The 20,182-nt window shown below is 42.5% G+C and overlaps 1 protein-coding gene across 3 annotated transcripts in view; it reads left to right on the forward strand.

Annotated features, from left to right (window-relative positions):
• Positions 1–527: 527 nt before the first annotated feature.
• Positions 528–20,182, forward strand: part of ITGAE (integrin subunit alpha E) — a 136,244-nt gene continuing 116,589 nt past the window's right edge. The window contains exons 1-5 of one of the 3 annotated variants that reach the window (XM_033921420.1): positions 528–619; positions 10,532–10,652; positions 17,442–17,560; positions 19,168–19,235; positions 19,434–19,551. In XM_033921420.1, the coding sequence (XP_033777311.1) occupies positions 577–619; positions 10,532–10,652; positions 17,442–17,560; positions 19,168–19,235; positions 19,434–19,551 (469 nt within the window). In that variant the 5' untranslated portion in view covers positions 528–576. Of the gene's footprint in view, positions 620–10,531; positions 10,653–14,697; positions 14,820–15,155; positions 15,286–17,441; positions 17,561–19,167; positions 19,236–19,433; positions 19,552–20,182 lie in introns of those variants that run through there. The other 2 variants (XM_033921422.1, XM_033921421.1) reach the window with 2 other exon arrangements.

Here is a 20,182-nt window from a genome sequence, read left to right on the forward strand (position 1 = left end):
GCTTACAGTCTAAGGGGCAATTCCATCCCCCTAACTTAGTGTTCTATTATTTTTATTTCCCAGGTTTGATATACTACTAGGGGACCAATAAAAGTTGCTATGTGGTTTACAACAACAACAACAACAAAAGATGGAGGGCAGGGAGAAGGCGGGGAAGAGTTAGAGATATGTCCATGTCTCTCCAATTCTCCACCCACATTACCTCCTTGAAGACTAGCGTGCTGTGCTTGAAGACTAGTCCTGCTTTTCTGTGCACTTACTCACACCTAGTTATAAATTTACCTTATACATTTGTTTCTGAGGTAATGGAGGATTGTGATTTACCGAAGGTCACAAAAAGCAGTGGGATTTGAAGCCTCATATCACTTTTTCTCAGGCTGCTGCACTATAGATGTGAAAATAAAAACTGCATTGGGAACTCAAACTGCAAGTGCAGAGGAAACCACAGAATACGTAGACACAAAAGAAGAAAGACTTCGACACACAAAACACACCACCTCTCAGAGGTCTGTTGGGTTCATCGGTTTAGTACATCAACGCTTCTGGATTATTTCAGTTCTGGGGAGCAGACAAGATATGAAGACAGATATCTTTCTGCGCTGTCTCCTTCTTCTGAGCAGTAAGAGTTGCTTCTGGCATTTTATTATATTAAGTTAGAAACATTTGGATTAGTTGTAGAAGGAGAGATAGACGCATGGAGATCATGGGACCTTTCTTTGCCTACTCAAAAGGACAAAGCTTTCTCAGTGTTTTTAAAATCTTTATAATATAACTAAAACATGTGCTTGGAATAGATAGTTCCAGTATATTTTGATTTCTGGAGCTGTTGGGTTTTGCTCTTTCCATTTCTGGACATCTTTGGAGCTGATCGCTTGGTTCTGATGTTGCCTAGCGGTGCTCAAGCTTTTGGAAGTTGAGTACAAGGCCACTGGCGTAGCAAGTAGGGTGCGGGGGGGGGGGGGGGGGGGGGGAGGGGGAGATCTGCCCCAGGCACTGTCTGTTCCTATGCATGCAGCATTACAAACTTGCTGCTGCTCAAAATCTATCCTAAATCTGGCTGCTTCGTTATGCAGGTCTTGGCATTGAATGTCAGGCCAACACCAAATAACATTTCTTTTTAATTTAAAAAAGAAAAAAAAAAGAAAAAAGGAACTCCTGAACCCCCGACTAGGGCTACCATGTGGCTCCAGAAAAAGAAGGATGGATTGAGACATCCGGGTTTTATTTCCATTGCTTTCAATGGAAATAAAACCCAGCTGCCTCTACCTCCGTATTGCTTTCAGTTGAAGTAAAACCTGGGTGTCTCAATCCATCCTCTTTTTTCTGGAACCACATGGTAACCCTATCCCCGACCATGCCCTCTTGCCCTCCCCCTTCCCCCAGACAGTGATGACACCCCCCTCCACGGAAGTACGGTTACCAGACATCTGGATTTCTCCTTTGTCTGGGTTTTGAAAAGCTTTCCTCCGTGCATGTGCGAATGTCCTGCCTGACAAGAGCAGGCAGCAGGGGGTAAACCTGGGAGTAGGACTGGGGCGTGATATGGTGGGGATGGGTGGAATTGGGCAGTCTTGGGGGGCCAGTCTAGGGGGTCTGGATTTTCCAAACAGAAAAGCTGGTAACCCTACCTGGAAGCCACCTCCAAACCCCATAAACACACCCAATGGGTGGTCCAATAAGAACATAAGAACTGCCATCTCCGGATCAGACCCATGGTCCATTGAGTCCGGCGATCCGCACATGCGGAGGCCCAGTCAGGTATACACCTGATGTAGTTTTAGTCACCCATATCCCTCTATGCCTCTCGTAAGGAGATGTGCATCTAATTTGCCTTTGAATCCCAGCACAGTGGATTCCTTAATAACCTCCTTTGGGAGAGCATTCCAGGCATCTACCACTCGCTGCGTAAAGCAGAACTTCCTGACATTTGTCCTGGACTTGTCCCCCCTTAGCTTCAAACCATGTCCTCTTGTCCGTGTCGCGTTGGACAATGTAAATAATTTATTTTCCTGCTCTATTTTATCGATGCCTTTCAGCATTTTGAACGTCTCGATCATGTCCCCTAGCAGCCTCCTCTTCTCAAGGGAGAACAGTCCCAGTTTCTTGAGTCGTTCCTCATATTCCAAGTTCTCCATACCTTTTATTAATTTCGTTGCTCGTCTCTGCACCTTCTCCAGCAGTTTTATATCCTTCTTTAGGTTGGGAGACCAATGTTGGACACAGTATTCCAAGTGTGGTCTGACCATTGCTCTATAAAGCGGCATTATGACTTTCTCCAATCTACTCGTGATTCCTTTCTTTATCATGCCTAACATTCTGTTTCTGGGGATCTTCAGGGGCAGGAGAACAGTCCCCTCACGGCGGCCTTTCAAAATGGGCACTGCGACCATGAGTAGCCACGAGAGGTTACAGTGGCCAATTTGAAAAGCCACTACGAGGAGCAGAAGTGAGGGGGCTGTGCTCCTATCCCCAATGACCCCTGCTGGACCACCAGGAATGTAGGTAGGCCCACAGGGAACCTACCTACACTTTGAGTAGGTTAGGTGGGGGCCTTCCAGGGGGGTTTGATCTTACGGGCTGAGAGATGGGCATTGTTGGGGGGGGGGTGAGAAGGGGGGCACAGGTTTTAAAAAAAAGAAAAATAAACTTTTGTGGGCCCCGGCCTGATATTCTGCCAGGTCGCACATAACTCTTATTTGGGCCCAGCTGAATGTTGGGGCCTAATTTAGCCAATGGTGATCAGTGCATATAAAAATGCTGACTGAATATTGGAGGGGGGGTGGGAGGAAGGGGGAATTTTTCAGAGATGCCAGTTTAGGTGTCTAATTTTTTAAGTTAGGAGCATATACCCTTTGAATACTGGCCTTAATTTTTCACAGGATATTATTATTTAAGTTATTTATATGCTGCCTATCAATGGAGATTATCTAAGTGGTCTACATTCAGGTACTCAAGCATTTTTCCCTATCCGTCCTGGTGGGCTCACAATCTTTCTAATGCACCTGGGGTGATGGAGGATTAAGTGACTTGCCCAGGGTCACAAGGAGCAGTGTGGGGCTTGAACCCACAACCTCAGGGTGTTGAGGCTGTAGCTCTAACCACTAGGCCACTAACTCAAGTTTCAAGTTTATATAAAAATTTTTATACCGCTCAATCAGACTTCTGAGCAGTGTACACTAAAAATACAACTTTCGTCATATAAAATAGGGGTAAACATTTGACTAAAAAAAAATCTACATAATAAGTTTATACTATGACAAACAGAAACAAATGGAGAGAAGGGATGAATTACATTATATTACAAGGTAGAAAAAAAACAATTAAGTAAAGGATGAGAGGAAGGGGAGAAAGAAGAGAATAATGCCATCTGCTGTCGGCTTGTGTTTAGCCCTTACAAGGGCAATTAGGTATCGAATGCATCTTGAAACAGGAATGTTTTTAGCTTTGTTTTAAAGTGAGTCAAAAATACTTCTTCACGAATGTAATTAGGAATATAATTCAAAAGTGATGGCGAGGTCACTGCGAAGTTATTTGATCTTGTATTAATTTGCTTTAGGGATGGAACTGTCAGAAGGTTTTGTGTCAAAGAACAAAGTGTTCTAGATGGACAGTGGGGAATTAAAAGACTATTGATAAAATCTGGTTGGTTACTTTGGCGTGTTTTAAATGTAAGTAATACGATTTTGTAACTATGTTCAACTGGTAACCAGTGTGCTTCACGTAGGAGGAGGGAAACATGGTCATATTTTTTGGGGTTAAATATAATTTTTATTGCGGTGTTTTGTACAATTTGGAGGCGTCTAATTATTTTTTTGTAATGCCTTTATAGAGGGCATTACAATAATCGATACATGATATTACTAGGGAGTGGATTAGGATGTTTAATTGTTTATTGTTTATTCAGGTTTTTGATTAAACGCTTTTTCGAAACTACAAAGCGTTGAACAAAATTTAAAATTAACATTTAAACAAAAATTTAACAAATAAAACATACATTACTATAATGAAACATCTATTATTAATTAAACAATAAAATACTACATGACAACAAATACGTACTAGGTAAAAAGGACCGAAAAGCCCCTGGACACGAATAGGAAGAGGGGGAGAAATACAATCGATATAGAAAATGTGAGAAACATTTAAGGTAAACACAAAAGGGGATTGGGAAAATAAATGTAAGAAACAAGAATAAGTTAATTACTAAAACAAGGTTAATCAATTAAAAGCAGCTTTAAAAAGAAAGCACTTTAAATTGCTTTTAAATTTTTTAAAGTTTTTTTCCATTTTTAAGTGTAAAGGAAGAGTATTCCAAATCATAGGGGCTGTCACAGAAAAGATTGAGGTACGACGTGTACCAATTATTAATGAAGAAGGTTCTAACTTTTTAGCGAGTGATCTAATCATTCGCAATCTGTGGAAGCAGCGCTTGACTACTGAGCTAATATGAAGATGATAGGTAAATTTGCTATCAAACGTGATCCCTGATAATTTTAAGGAGATTACAATTTCAATATTCGAAGAGTTGAGTTTAAGAGGAGCCTGAATCGAGAGGCCTTCCTTGATAGGGAAAATCATTACTTTAGACTTTTCTGCATTGAGGGCTAGCATATTTGAGTCTAGCCATAGTTTGATTTTCTCCAATTTCTGATTGATAAGTATTATTTCATCTGGGTTGTTGAGGTTAATTAGGTGAACCAATTGTACGTCATCTGCGTATGCGAATATTGTAAAGCAGATGGATTGGCCAAGAGTTAAAAGTGGTGCCATAAAGATATTAAAAAGCAGAGGGGATAAGATGGAACCTTGTGGAATGCCATGTTTATTTGTGAAAGTTTCTGATGATGAGGTGTTGAAAACTATTTTAGATGATCTTTCAGGAAAAAAAAGAGGAAAACCAATCCATGACGGTCTGAGATACCAATTTCTTGGAGATGTGACAGCAGAAGTTTGTGATTGATTGTGTCGAATGCGGAGGATAGATCCAGGAAGATAAGCAGGACTGTGCAGGTTGCCCAAGGTTAAGTGCTCAGTCTTAGGTGTGGTTCACAGAAATGTGCCCAAAGTAATTGGCACTAATTACTGGTTACACACATATCTGTTTTGTGCCCCTGGCAGATTCTATAAAAGATGCCTAAAGTTAGGTGCCTAGATTGGCATGCATAGCCAAACTAGGAACCTAACTTAATTATTTAGAAAGCTTAATTGGCACTGAAAACAAGCAATTGGCACCTCATAACTGGCTTAAATTGAAATTAATAGGATTATGGGCACCTAGATTGGTAGGTGCCTACCACTTTCAGGTAGGCGCGTACCAGAAAGTAGGTGTGGTTAGAGGCAGAGCACGGGAACGTTGGATTGTAGGTCCTCAGATCATCTGCACCCTTCTCCTCCACTACCAATTCCAGACTCCATTCCTTTCATCCCTAGCTGCCTCGTATGCCTGGAAATTTAGAGAATGACACGGGGACAAATTTTTCCCCGTTCCCACGGGAACTCATTTTCCCATCCTGGCAAGGTCTTTTCCTGTCCCTGTCCCATTCCTGCAAGTTCTGTCCTCATCTGTACAAGCCTCAAACACTTTGAAATCATAAGTAGCAACATTCTATAGCTCAGATTGTAATGTCATAATGTCTCATTCCACCAATGCCTAAGCTCCGTCCTCACCTGCACAAGCCTCAAACATTTTAAAATCATAAGTAGCAACATTCTAGAGCTCAGATTGTGATGTCATAATGCCTCATTCCACCAATGCCTAAGCTCTGTCCTCATCTGCATAAGCCTCAAACACTGTGTGGTTAAGGCAGAGCTTACAGGAATGGGGCAGGGGCAGGGACAATGACAAAACGGGATGGGGAAATTGAGTTCCTGCGGGGATGGGGACAAATTTGTCCCTGTGTCATACTCTACCTGGAATAAACTACCTGAGTTTGTCCATCACGCCCCTTACCTTACCTTGTTTAAAAGCAGACTGAAAATCGTAAGAACATAAGAATAGGCTTACTGGATCAGATCAATGGTCCATCTAGCCCAGTATCCCATCTTCACAGAGGTCAATCCAAGTCACAAGTACCTGGCAAAAGCCAAAATAGTAGCAGCATTCCATGCCACAGATCCAGGGCAAGCAGTGGCTTATCCCATGTCTGTCTCAACAGCAGTTTATGAACCTTTCCTCCAGGAACTTGTCTAAACCTTTTTTAAAACCAGCTACATTAACAATTCTAACCACATTCTCTGGCAACGCATTCCAGAGCTTAACTATTTTCTGAATGAAAAAATATTTCCTCCTATTGGTTTTAAAAGTATTACTCTGCAAGTTCATCAAGTGTCACCTATTCTTTGTAAATCTTGATGTAGTAAAAAATCGATCCACTTGTACCCATTCTACTCCACTCAGGATATTATAGACTTCAATCATATCTCCCCCTCAGCCATCTCTTTTCCAAGCTGAAGTGCCCTAACCTTTTTAGTCTTTCCTCATATGAGAGGAGTTCTACACCTTTATTATCTTGGTCGCTCTTTTTTGAACCTTTTCTAGTGCCGCTATATCTTTCTTAAGAACATAAGAACATAAGCAGTGCCTCTGCCGGGTCAGACCAGAGGTCCATCCCGCCCAGCAGTCCGCCCCCACGGCGGCCCAACAGGTCATGACTTGAGATAAGAAGACCAGAATTGAACGCAATACTCCAGGTGAGGTCACACCATGGAGCGATACAGAGGCATTATAACATTCTTAGTCTTGTTAACCATCCCTTTAAAAATAATTCCTAGCATCTTATTTGCTTTTTGGCCGCCACCACACATTGGGCAGGTTTCATCATATTGTGTATAATGAAACCCAGATCCTTTTCTTGGGCGCTAACCCTCAAGGTGGCCCTAGCATCCGGTAACTGTGATTTTGATTATTCTTTCTAATGCGCATCACTTTGCATTTGTCCACATTAAATTTCATCTGCCACTTGGACGCCCAGTCTTCCTGCAGATTGTCACAGTCCACATGCATTTTAACAACTTTGAACAGTTTAGTGTCATCTGCAAATTTAATCACCTCACTCATCGTTCCAATTTTCAGATCATTTATAAATAAGTTAAATAGCACTGGTCCCAGTACAGATCCCTGCGGCACTTCACTATTTACTCTCCTTCATTGAGAAAAATGACCATTTAACCCTACCCTCTGTTTTCTAACCAATTCCTAATCCACAACTGAACTTTGCCACCTATCCCATGACGCTTTAATTTTCTCAGGAGCCTCTCATGAGGAATTTTGTCAAAAGCTTTCTGAAAATCTAGATACACTCCATCAACCTGCTCACCTTTATCCATGTTTATTCACACCTTCAAAGAAGTCAAGCAAATTGGAGAGGCAATATCTCCCTCAGTTGAACCCATGCTGACTCTGTCTCATTAAATCATGTTTGTCTACGTGTTCCACAATTTTCTTTTTTATAAGAAGCTTGAACAGCTGGGCACATGATGGAAGGATGTTGCAGATGGCAGGTGTCTGATCAGCAGACAAGACACTTATTGCCTCATCAAAGGCAGACAAGATACAAATGATGTCATTTAAGAGTAGTTCATTTAAATCCAAAAGCAGCTTCTGCAGTTTAAAAAAAAAAAATCATTGAGTTCAGTTGACAATTGTTTAAGATGTTTAAGTTTTTACATATTGATACTACTCTCAAATTTTTAGAGAATGACATAGGGACAAAGTTTGTCCCTTATACCCGCAGGCTCTGTCCCTAGACCCATCCCGGCAAGCTCTGTCCCTGTCCTCGCCTCATCCCCATCCCCACGGGCTCTGTCTCCGTCCCCACCCCACAGTTAACCTCATATCTTTCTCTAGTCTTTAGGTATTAGGAGACACAGGATCCAGCTCTGTAGTTGCTGTGGGTGCTTGAGCACTCCAAATATTGAACACACTCTTTGACTGTGTTCAGGAAGGGGTAGTTTACATTGAGTTTAGCACCCCTAATTATTTTGAAAAGTTGGCTCTTATGTTATTGGAGGCTGAAGATTGCACAGGGGTGGGGACTGATTGACCCTGTCACTCTTGTAGGTGGTCCTCCTGGACAGGACAGGGCTGAGAATCTGGACAAGTGGGTTGAATTCCCAGTGCAGCAACTTGTGATCCCCCAGGCAAATCGCTTAAACCTCCATTGCCACATTTTCAAAATTATTTCTTCCATTTTGGGTGTCTGGTTTATTTTTGGCCTAGAGTTCTGGTGTGATGGATGGGTGATATGTTTGCATCGTTGCGTTCCTGTGTTAGATTTAGGCTAGTTCACTCATACATATGTGGGGACCCATACTGACCCTGCACTTATTAGACCTACTGAAAAACTCAGATGTGCAAGTTTGTTCACTCTTCTGTGTATCAGGGGGTTGCAAGAACGACTTCAATGGCTTGTTGAAATTATAACATAAAAAAGATGGTGGCTTGGAATGTTGAACGTTTGTGTGTTTGCCAAGGCTTTATTTCTGGTGGAACAACCTGGAACACAATTCTACCACTTCTTTTCAGACTCCAGAGCAGCAGGGGTGTTCTGCTCCAGTACCTCGCTTCCAAGAAGCCTGCAGAGATGAGGAGAGGATGAAGAGAGCCTAAATCAACAAAGAACTGTTACTTTACTCCCTAATTCAGTTCTTCTTTTTCCCCGTTGCTGCTGTCCCAGCCTCTCCCCCTGCTCTGCAGTTCCACTTCCTTCTTTAGCTAAAAATTAAGCCCTGATATTTGCTTCTGAAAAGCCAACAGTGTGATATATGCACTGTTAAGAATGATATATAATGGCAATAAAAAGTATTTAGAAAACCAGAAGTACAGAATTATAACTGATCTGCTTTAGGAAAAAAATATAGAGATGCTTTGCAGTTTCTCTCCCTTCTGGGAGGCAGGGGGAGATGCTGAGCTGCTGCTGCTGACCCACCAGTAAAGTCCAAGTTCCTCGGAGCATTAAGTGGAATGACAGTTTAAGCTCTGGGCTAAAGTTGCTGTGATTGTGTTTCCAGAATGAAACTGAAATGCAAATATTGCCAGGCTTCAGCCTTCATTGACGTTGGTAAAAAGCATGTATTGATAAAGTGAAGCCAAGTTGCCAACATCTTCTGTAACATAGCAAGACCAGTGTGCCAACATTTGCTACAATCTATTGTTATATCTGAAGTGTTTTGACAATATTACAATATTGTCGTCCACATTTGATACTTTGTTTTTACAAATTTTAACCTGGTCACCCAGATACTGTGGATGGTTCCCATTCTTCTTGTGTTCCGTTATTTTGCCATGGAATTTCTTTGGCACTGTATTTGTGGTCGCAATTTTCCAAGTGACAAAACATGCATACCTTCAGAGCAGAATATACACAGAAAAAGTGTGCACATACCTTTTACCCATGCACAAATTTATGAAAGTACTCTTTTAGAAGGAACATTCTTTTGTTGTGGAAAAAAAATCATCCAATGCATTCCATTTCAAATGCAGTTTTCTTGTGTTCCTCATTCCCACAGGTATAAAGGAATTAGAAAAGGTATAGAGAAGGGCAACAAAAATGATAAAAGGGATGGGATGACTTCCCTCTGAGGAAAGGCTAAAGTGGCTAGGGCTCTTCAGATCGGAGAAGAGATGATTCAGGGGTGATATGATAGAGGTCTCTTAAAAAAAACAACAACAACAAAAAAAAGTGGAGTGGAAAGGATAGATGCAAATTGCTTGTTCACTCTTTCCAAAAATACTTGCACTAGGTGACTTATAAGATCATGAGGGGCATAGAGAGAGTAGAGAGGGACAGATTCTTCAAACTTTCAAAAAATAAAAGAACAAGAGGCCATTCGGAAAAGTTGAAAGGGGACAGATTCAATACAAATGCCAGGAAGTTCTTCTTTACCCAACGTGTGGTGGACACTTGGAATGCGCTTCCAGAGGACGTTATAGGGCAGAATACAGTACTGGGATTTAAGAGAGGATTGGACATTTTCCTGCTGGAAAAGGGAATAGAAGGGTATAAATTGAGGATTACTGCTCAGGTCCTGGACCTGTTGGGCCGCCGCGTGAGCGGACTGATGGGCAAGATGGACCTCAGGTCTGACCCAGCAGAGGCATTGCTTATGTTCTTATGTACATGCGTTGAAGCTACTAAGTAGTAGATTTAAAATAAACTGAAGAAAATATTTCTTTACACAACATATAATTAAACTCTGGAATTCGTTGCCAGATAATGTGGTGAAATCAATTAGCTTAGTGGGGTTTAAAAAAAAGTTTGGATAATTTCCTAAAAGAGAAGTCCATAGTCCATTATTGAGATGGCTTGGGGAAAATTCACTGCTTATTTCTAAAACAAGCAGCATAAAATCTGTTTTACAACTTAGGATCTAGCTAGGTTCTTGGGACATGGGTTGGCCACTGTTGGAAACAGGATATTGGGCTTGAAGGACCTTCGGTCTGTCCCAGTATGGCAATTCTTGTGTTCTTATGATGTTGGCTATCTTCTACCTACCTCATGGTACCATTCTTTTGTCTTATGTTTCTTTATAGCAACAGCCACTCTGAAATGTTACAACATAGATACCAAAAAGAAGTGGAGTTATGCGTCATCCCATCGAGATTCTCTCTTTGGGCAAAAAGTTCTTCTGCATCCTACTAAAACCCAAAATTGGTAAGACCAACAGTAAATTCTAAAATGCCTGTGTGCTGGTGGCATGGATTTGGAGAGTGAAAGGGAGAAGGCACCAGAGCTTCACGTCTTTCTTAGCCAACACTGGAAGGAGAAGTTCAAAGCCACTGAAACATATTTGTGCATTGATTAAAATGAGAACTTAAAATCTGAGAACTAGCAGGAACCAGCTTCCTCTAGAATATTTCCACAAAGGGAACTTGATGCTTGTCCATTTGTTTAATCCAACAACAAGTCACCTATATTATTTCAAAGCCAACTCAGCCCAACTGTTTGCCAGACTGTGGCTAATAGTCAGGGCAGGATTAATTCGTTGAGGGCCCCTAGGCACATAAGTATACTGGGCCCCCTAGCCCTGACCCGCCCACATTTATTTAACTGTTTTCTTATTTACTTCTTTATTTCCACTTGTATTTCTTTTTTTTTCTTTTATTATAAAATTCAAAACAAATAACAAAGATTACCATACCAGTGCCAGTGTACAGTTTTAGTTCTATGCAAGCCCCAAACATCTCTGAACAAAACTCCCCTTCCCTCCCTTCCCACCTACTTGCCCAGGACTTTAACTCTAAACCCTTTCCATACATATATAAAAGTGTTCAAATGCATTGTAAAGCAGTAATACTATCCACTTTCAAATAAAGTCCATTTAGGAACATCGTCACTCCACAGAGTTTTTTTGGTTTTCTTCTTTGTGGATATTTCGGGGTCAATTCCTTTTGTTTTTTGCGTAATACTATCCAAAACATAAGTCTATATTAATAACCAAGTTTGCAATTCCTCTCAACTGCCTCACTCTATGTCGTCCAACTGTAACACATATGTATGTATAAAAATACAAAATCAATTTCTATACAAGCTGAATATCTTCAATAATTATTACCACACAGAAATGATATTCATTTAAATTCGTACTATCAGTAACAAATGCCTTTTGTTCTTCAATTTCCACAAACGGAGAAAGAGACCTCAGTGTTTCTCCAGAATAATCTGAGGAAACTTTCTATGGCAAGTATTTTGTTGCCATAGAGAAATACATCCTCGGTCTCACAAAGCTCCGTATTAATTATATCAGATGCTTCTCTTAAATCTGTGTTAAATATATTTTAAAATTCAATTTAAACACTATTTTAGGCACTTATCTTGTCTGATAGTACTGCAAAATCGCTGCGGACTGCAGTCAAAAACCCAGTGCAGTTTCACTACACTTAGGAAGTAAGGTTAGGTATCATTAAATACTTCAAATAGATTTAACGATACCTAACTTTACTTCCTAAGTGTAGTGAAACTGCACTGGGTTTTTGACTGCAGTCCGCAGCGATTTTGCAGTACTATCAGACAAGATTGACAAGATAAGTGCCTAAAATAGTGTTTAAATTGAATTTTAAAATATATTTAACACAGATTTAAGAGAAGCATCTGATATAATTAATACGGAGTTTTGTGAGACTGAGGATGTATTTCTCTATGGCAACAAAATACTTGCCATAGAAAGTTTCCTCAGATTATTCTGGAGAAACACTGAGGTCTCTTTCTCCGTTTGTGGAAATTGAAGAACAAAAGGCATTTGTTACTGATAGTACGAATTTAGATGAATATCATTTATGTATAAAAATACATACATATGGGTAACTACCCTAGTATGTTTCATTCCATGTATGTTAATTTGTAACAAAACAACAAGACAAGTGATCCACCAAAGAATCCAAAGTGGAACAAAAGAAGATTGGCAGCCAATAAGGAGATTCAAATCAGGTATGTTCAAGGTGCTCCCAGAAACCATGCCTGATGCATTTTGCCAAACAAGACTGGTCAACGCTAACAGAAAACCATGTTTTTCATACACACAGGACACAGAACCACCCTCACCCAGTATGGAATAAGTAATCACAAATTAACACCCCCCCCCCCCTTTTTATAAAATCACGGAAGAGGTTTTTAGCGGGCTGAATGTTCTTTGCTGTTCTGATGATCATAGGAATTCTGTGACCATCGGAGCAGTTCAAAGCATTCAGCATGCTGCCTTGTGTTATAAACCGAAGGAACGGTACAGTTTAGGGGTGAAGAAACAGTGGTGCATAACCCCCAATACTGAACAAAATATAAAGATAGCAGATGTAAATTTGATAAAAAGAGAAATAAAAAATCACTTTACAAATTAACAAATAAAAATAAAACAAAAAATGGAAAATAAGATACCATTTTATTGGACTAATACATTTTTTAATTAGCTTTCAGAAGTCAAACCCTCTTTCCTTAGGTCAGTAAAGTATACTGCTGTTACAGTATCCTGTCCTGACCTGAGGAAGGAGAATTTGGTTTCTGAAAGTTAGCCAAAAATATATTAAAATTAGTCCAATAAAAGGATCACCATTAATATTTCTAAACATTTATCAACATAACTAAAATACTACTTTATCCTAAAGCAATAAAATAAAAAATATAATTTTTTTTCTACCTCTGTCATGTGGTTTTTGCTTTCCTCATCTTCTTGTCATTCGCTTCCTTCTATCCAGTGTCTGCCCCTTCTAGAAAATCTAAAACCTCCCTTTGCCATCTCTCCTTCTCTCCCCCCTTGTGGTTTTTAGTGTCTCTCTCTTCTCATTTCCTCCACTCAGATCTGATATCTGTCTCCCCCCATTTTTGGGAATTCTTTTCTCTCTTCCCTTTTCTTCTCTATTTCCTGCCTCCGACTAAATTAAATTCTTTCTTACTATTCAGTCCTCAGTTTCCCTCTTTTCACTGTGTCTACTCACAGCTTGCCACCCCTTTCCTTCATCCCTCCTCTTATCTCACTAACTCTATCTTCTTCCCCCATCCAACATGGTGGAAAGCAGCAGCAGCAGTGGTGAGGAGGTGAGGGCTCCTCACCTCCTCATCGCTGCTGCTTTCCCATATGCGCCTGAAGCTGACGGCACAAGTTCTCCCCGCTTCCATCATCTGCCCCCTTCTCTCTCTCTCTCCACCCCAGGCAATTCCATCAGTCATCCTGTCCCCCTCACTGAATTGCCTGGGGTGGAGGGAGGGAGAGAAGAGAGCAGATGATGGAAGTGGGAAGAACTTGTACCGTCAGCGTCAGGTGCATGCGGGAAAGCAGCAGCGGTGAGGGGCTAGAGGTTATCTTCCTCTCATTCATGTCCTTGCCACACCCGTCCCTTGGTCGGTCCCACAATTTCATAATTTCCAGCATACCCTCTCCCTCCATTCTTGTAGCCTAGCATCTCCTCTCCTGACATCTCCCTGTCCTTTTTCCTTCACTATCTTCCTATCCTATCTCTATTCCCTTCTGTCCCTCTCCCCATGATCAATCATCTCACCACCTCTCTCTTCCCTCTCCCTCAGGGTCCAAGATTGCTTCCGCTCTCTTTCCTGTTGTTTTTTCCCCCCTGCCACCCTATTATCTAGCACCCCTCCTGCCCTTTCCCCTTCTTTCCCTCCCTCTCATCCCCTGCTCCAACATAACTTATTTCGACTGCCCTTCTATCTCCACCCCCCCGGCCTGTGACTTCCACTCATTTACTGCTTTCTCCTGCTGTTGCTGAAGCCCCCCCCCCCCGCAGCGATAAGCAATACCCCCCCTCAGTCGGTGAAACAGCCCCCCCTTGATCAGTGAAACATGTCCTCCCCTCGATTAGCAAAACAGGGCTGACGATTGCTTTTTCCCGCTGCTGCCAAAGCCTGTAAACAACTTTAACACACGCCGTAGGGCTCTAACAGTGCGCGTGCTGCTGACGGCTTCCTTCCTCCCCCCTCATGATGTAACTTCCCATTTGGTTGATGGAGGGAAGCCGGTAGCGTCATGAGCATTGTTAGAGCCCTGCGGCGTGTGTTAAAGTTGTTTACAGGCTTAGGCAGCAGCGGGAGAAAGCACTCGCCGGCCCTGTTTCGCCGATTGGGGGGGGGGGGGGGGCTTGTTTCACCAATCAAGAGATTGGGGCCCTGTTTCGCCAATCGAGGGGGGGGGCCTTGTTTCACCAATTAAGGGACGGGGGCCCTGTTTCGCCGATCGAGGGGGGGTGGGGCTGGTGTTACCGATCGCTGCAGGAGGGGCCGGGCTGTCGCCGTCTGAAAATTTTTTTTTGAGTGGTCTTCTTCAGTGGGCCCCCCTGACCATTTTGGGCCCTAGGCACGTGCCTACTTGGCCTATTGGTTAGTCCGGCCCTGCTAATAGTACCAAACTGTGAGGCTGGGTGTTGCTTCATTCCTCACCCTGTTGTTAGGGGGTTAATCCTTCTCCTTTCTCATAATATTTTAAGCACTGAATCTTCCCCCTTAAGAACTATTATATGTCTAGTGAGAAGCAGGTGTGGAATGGGGAGGACTTGGGGGGCTACTGGGCAGGACAATTTTTGTATTTATTCCTACCAGCTCTAAGCTGCTAGAAGAATTTGAGACAAGCAAACCAGCTGATATTTTGGTTCCAACAGGCCTATTGTAATATCTGAGCAAACCAACTCCAGGAAACTGATGGGGGGGGGGGGATCACTGGGGGTTACCATGGAGACAGCCTTCCTCTCTCTCACTAGAACGGTGCCATAGTGGTTAAAATCACCACAACTTCCTGCTATAATGTAACATGTGCAACTACTGTGAAGATTAGGTACATGGTTTCAAGGTACAAAGATAAACTACCAGAATTGATGTTTAGTTGAACAGTGAATACTTAACTTCAAACATATAGCTATTTTGAGCTCAGATATGAACGATAACTTTACACAGATGCCTTTATCTGTTAAAATCATTCCTGCTATTTCAGCTTTCAGACTTAAGCACATAAGATAGAGAGATTGTGGCTGAATTTTGTCACTCTCAATACAATGTTTAGCCCTGTACGAGGACCGCTGCATATCCTGCCCCAATTTAAAATGCATACCTTTGGCTGTGCACTTTGGTTTTACCCATCAGACGTTAACAGGTTGAAATTCAAAATGATTTAACTGGCCGGGAGCAGCAGCTGACCAATTCAATCACTAGTTTGGGGCTATCCACGAATTTTCAGCACCATTTAACTGGTTACCTCGGCTTAAAATTAGCAACTAGTGCCTAAGTGAAAGCCAGCTATTTTGGGGCACTCCAGGGTCAGAGTCAGCACTTGGCTAGTTAAGTAGCAATTATGCGCCAACCCATGGCCGGTTAAGTTCTGATTATCAACTTAACTATCTGGCTTTGCAAATATTCAGTGCCGAAGTCTGGACATGCCTGGCATGGAATATCCAGGAATAATGCTGGCAGTGGTCAGCAAAATGCTAACTGCCTGTGGCTGGCTATTAACTCCAGCGGCATATTGGTCAGGGCCTTCAACAGATTCAGTGAATCCCCAGCCCTGCTGTTGACCGTTAGGTGTTTTTGTTTTTCTTGTTTCTCTAAAGCAGGGGTGTCCAACCTGCGGCCCCGTGAAGTATTTTGTGCGGCCCCGGTCGAGGGCAATGCAGTGTTTTCTTCTGCTGCCTCTGGGTGTTTACCATTTTGCCGGCTCCCTCCTGTGTCTTGCTGTAGCGTTTGCACGTTTGTGTGGCCCTAGAAACATTTTTTTCGGCCAATGCAGCCCAGTGAAGCCAAAAGGTTGGACACCCCTGTTCTAAAGTTTACAGCATTTTCCTTTTTTTTTTTTTTTTTTTCTTTCCCTCTTCACTTCTTCTGCAGCAAGGAAGAAATGGGGGCAAAGGGGGTACAGAGGGGAGGGGTTGGGAGTATAGATGGTAGAGTTTATGAGGGTGGCAAGAGGGGAAGAGGGATGGGTCAGGACTAGAGCAGGATAGAATGAAAGAAGAACTGTGGGGGTAAAAGGGAGGGGTAGTGGGCAGAGTGAGGGAAGTTCAGGGTACAAGAGTAAAAGGATGAGGAGAGTATGGGGTGGGTTTAGGATAGGAAGAGGGAGGTATGACTACAAAAGGGGACGAGAGGAGGCAAATGAACAGCAGGATAAGGGGAGTGTGAGTGAAGAGATGGGAGACAAGAGTGAGGGGAGGTACAAGGAATAAAAAGACAGGGAAAGGAAGAAGCTATTGGGTCCACTTTACATTGGACAAGAGTATTGGCCAGAAGTATCAGCACTAGAGTATCATGGTTAAAGTGTTAAACTCGGCACAACTAAAATTTATTGTCAATCCCTAATTGAATGGTATCTACTGTTGATAGTAAAGGTGTGGAATCTTCTAAATCTATGTTGCTGGTCAGGGGATGGGTGGGGGATACAGAGCCTGTCATCTCAAGGTCTGAAGGGCTTAGGGGATAGGTAGCAGATATAGAACCTGTCACCTATAGGACTGGAGAGTTCATAGGATTGACTCAGAGTTACAGAACCTGCCACTTTTTGAACTAGAGGATGGGCACAGCCGGGATACATAGCCTGTTGCTTCTAGGACTGAAAGGCTTAGATAATGGGCACAGGGATACAAATGCTATCACCTCTAGATCTAGAGATAGCCCTAATGACTATGCATGAGAGAGATCTGCATCTAATGGAGGTGCTAGGCATGCAAATCTGCTCATGCATAGGGCTATCCTGAAAACCTGACTGGCCTGGGGGGTCCTCTAGGAACTACTGATCTAGAATATGATTGGCCTGTTCTCCTTGTTAGTAAAACCATGTATTGAGAGGCTCTCAGAGTCTACTGTGTTTTTGACTGCAGCTGCTTTGTGCCACCCTCTGCCCTTCCAGCAGGTGCTGCTGTAGGTGATCTAATGAAGTGGTTGTATCAGCCCTGAAAGGCATGAATACTATTATCAGTTTTCTTTCTTCTTCATTGTAACTTTCTTTTTCTTTGCTAGGGTTCTGGTCACTGCCCCTACAGACAATATTCAGAGCAGAAAGTTTGGAGGGCTGCATAAATGTACAATCAAGCCCCCTGCCCCAGTACTGTCATGTGAAACAATAGATCTCACCAGAGGTAAACCAGCAATAATTCACTACTATATTTTTTGTGAAAGGGGGGGGGGGCTGCTACTGATTCACTAATCATGGATCACACTTTCTCCAGACTACAGTTCAGGTACATTAAGAAGCTGTTAAAGACACTTTTCTTTTTTTTTTTTTTTTACCCAGGACTTATTGTGAAAAGGAGAGCCCGAGAGCCCTCATCTCGATGGGAGGCTGTAACGCGGGGATGGAGGGCCCGCATGGTCACCCATTGGGATGAGTGCTCAGCATGGGTAGGGAGGAGAGGAGGCGGTTTAGTGGTTGGCTGGTTTTTCCTGCTGCTGAACGGCCTCCCGATAGGTGGAAGAGTGCGGGGCTAATGGCTGGGTGGAGTCAATAAAGCTGGGACATCAAAGGACCCAGTGTCTTCCTGGATCCTCTGAGGCGGCTTTTCCCGCCCATCTACCCCTTTTTTCTAGTTTGGTTTGTTGATGAGGTATGGTTCAGGTTTGTGGTTATCCCGAGCTACTGGCTGGTGGGGCTCATCGGGAGATGAGTAGGGGCCGGCGGGGAGCTGTGCCCGGGGTTCTGGTGTCTCAGGTTAAAGGGACATGTTGGAACATACCACCCCCAAGCCCTTGCTGGCATGGCAGGGTCAGGGGCAGAATATTATTGGTTATGGTTTTCTTTGAAGCTCGGGAAACAGTTTTATTATGAGAGTGTGTTAAATTAATTGTTAATTGTTTTATTATGAGAGTGTGTTAATAACCAGAGCTGCAGCTATTTCTACCAAGAAGAGTGTTGTCTGGTTATTGGTGAGAAGGGGGGTTTGGAGGAGGAAAGACAGGAGGCAAGCGGGCCAGGGGTGGTAGATTCAAGAGCAATGTTAGGAAATTCTACTTTATGCAGAGGGTGGTGGATGCCTGGAATGCGCTCCTGAGAGAGGTGGTGGAGAGGAAAACGGTGACTGAGTTCAAAGAAGCGTGGGATGAACACAGAGGATCTAGAATCAGAAAATAATACTAAATATTGAACTAAGGCCAGTACTGGGCAAACTTGCACGGTCTCTATATGGCCGTTTGGGGGAGGATGGGCTGGAGAGGGCTTCAATGGCTGGGAGGGTGTAGATGGGCTGGAGTAGGTTTTGACGGAGATTTCGGCAGTTGGAACCCAAGCACAGTACTGGGTAGCGCTTTGGATTTTTGTCCAGAAATAGCTAAGAAGAAAAAATTAAAAATATTTAAATTGAATCAGGTTGGGTAGACTGGATGGACCATTCGGGTCTTTATCTGCCATCATCTACTATGTTACTATGTATATCCCGCTGTTAAAGAAAGTAAGAAGCAGTATATGTAGCAGGGCGATTGTGTCTGTTAAAGTTTACTTTATCTTGCAGAGCATTGATTGTAGTAGTTTTTCATTTTTGTTTTTTTTTTAATGGTTTTTATGACTGTGTTTGTAAACCACTTAATACATTTTATAAATAAACATTGCCCTCTTCGTGCCTACCAGCAAAATTCTACCTGGAGAAAAAGCGGGTGCAAGTGAGAGCATGTTCCATCCATCGATGTTCTCTTCTCCTGTCCTGAGCACTGAAAAAACTATTTTGTGAGATTTCTGATTCTTGGTTCTTTGCAGGAATGTCTCAGAACTTAAACACTGCTCAGCCCACTGCATCATTGGCAAAGGATGCTTCCGGAATCCTGGTGAGTGGGGAGTGAGGAGGGTGGTTAGAAGGATTGAAAGATTTGACAGGCAGGAGGTTTTGGTCCCTTTTGTCTCTCCAGGCCATCATCATCTTAGCCGAGTGAATCGTATTGAAGATAAGGGTTTGACCCAGATTGTTTCCTTGCCACGTCATCTTGCATCAAAACATTTTCACTGTGTGTTATGATTCTCCCTAGGCTTGTGTGCAGCAAAAAAAGCGTCACTTAAAGAGCATTACTGAGGAGCTGAATGGGATGTGCACCTTGCTATCAGCAGACTTTCATAATGAGATGCTCCTTAACATCACAGAGATCGGTATGCAAGCAAAACAATGATGTGCCTTTTTTGTGTTTTGGCAGAGGGAGGTTAAACCAGGAATTAATAATAGATATTGCAGTTGCCACCCTTCACTAAGTCACCACAATGAAATGGTACATTGTTCCTCATAGGGACCATACCCTACTGCACACTTGTATATACGCTGACCCGAATATAGACCGAGGTAATCTCTTTTCCCTTAAAACAGGAGGAAAAAAGGTTGACTCAAATATAAACTGGGGCTTAATATTCAAGTTTTCGAGTTTATTTAAAAATTTGTTAAACTGCCTATACAAAGTTTCTAAGTGGTGAACAGTAAAATATGGTTTAGACCAGACATGGGCAAATCCGGTCCTTGAGGGCTGGAATCCAATTGAGTTTTCAAGATTTCCCCAATGAATATGCATTGAAAGCAGTGCATGCAAATTGATCTCAGGCATATTCACTGGGGAAATCCTGAAAACCTGATTGGATTCCGGCCCTCGAGGACCGGAGTGGCCCATGTCTGGTTTAGATAAATACACTTTTCTTAAAACTTAACTAATATTCAAACAAACAGACGGGTATAATAGGTTAAAGGCAGAGCTACAATATAGTGAAAAAACAAGGTAAAGGATAAAAAGAAAAC

Source organism: Geotrypetes seraphini, chromosome 15 (genome assembly GCF_902459505.1).
Source record: "Geotrypetes seraphini chromosome 15, aGeoSer1.1, whole genome shotgun sequence".
Taxonomy (NCBI): Eukaryota; Metazoa; Chordata; class Amphibia; order Gymnophiona; family Dermophiidae; genus Geotrypetes; species Geotrypetes seraphini.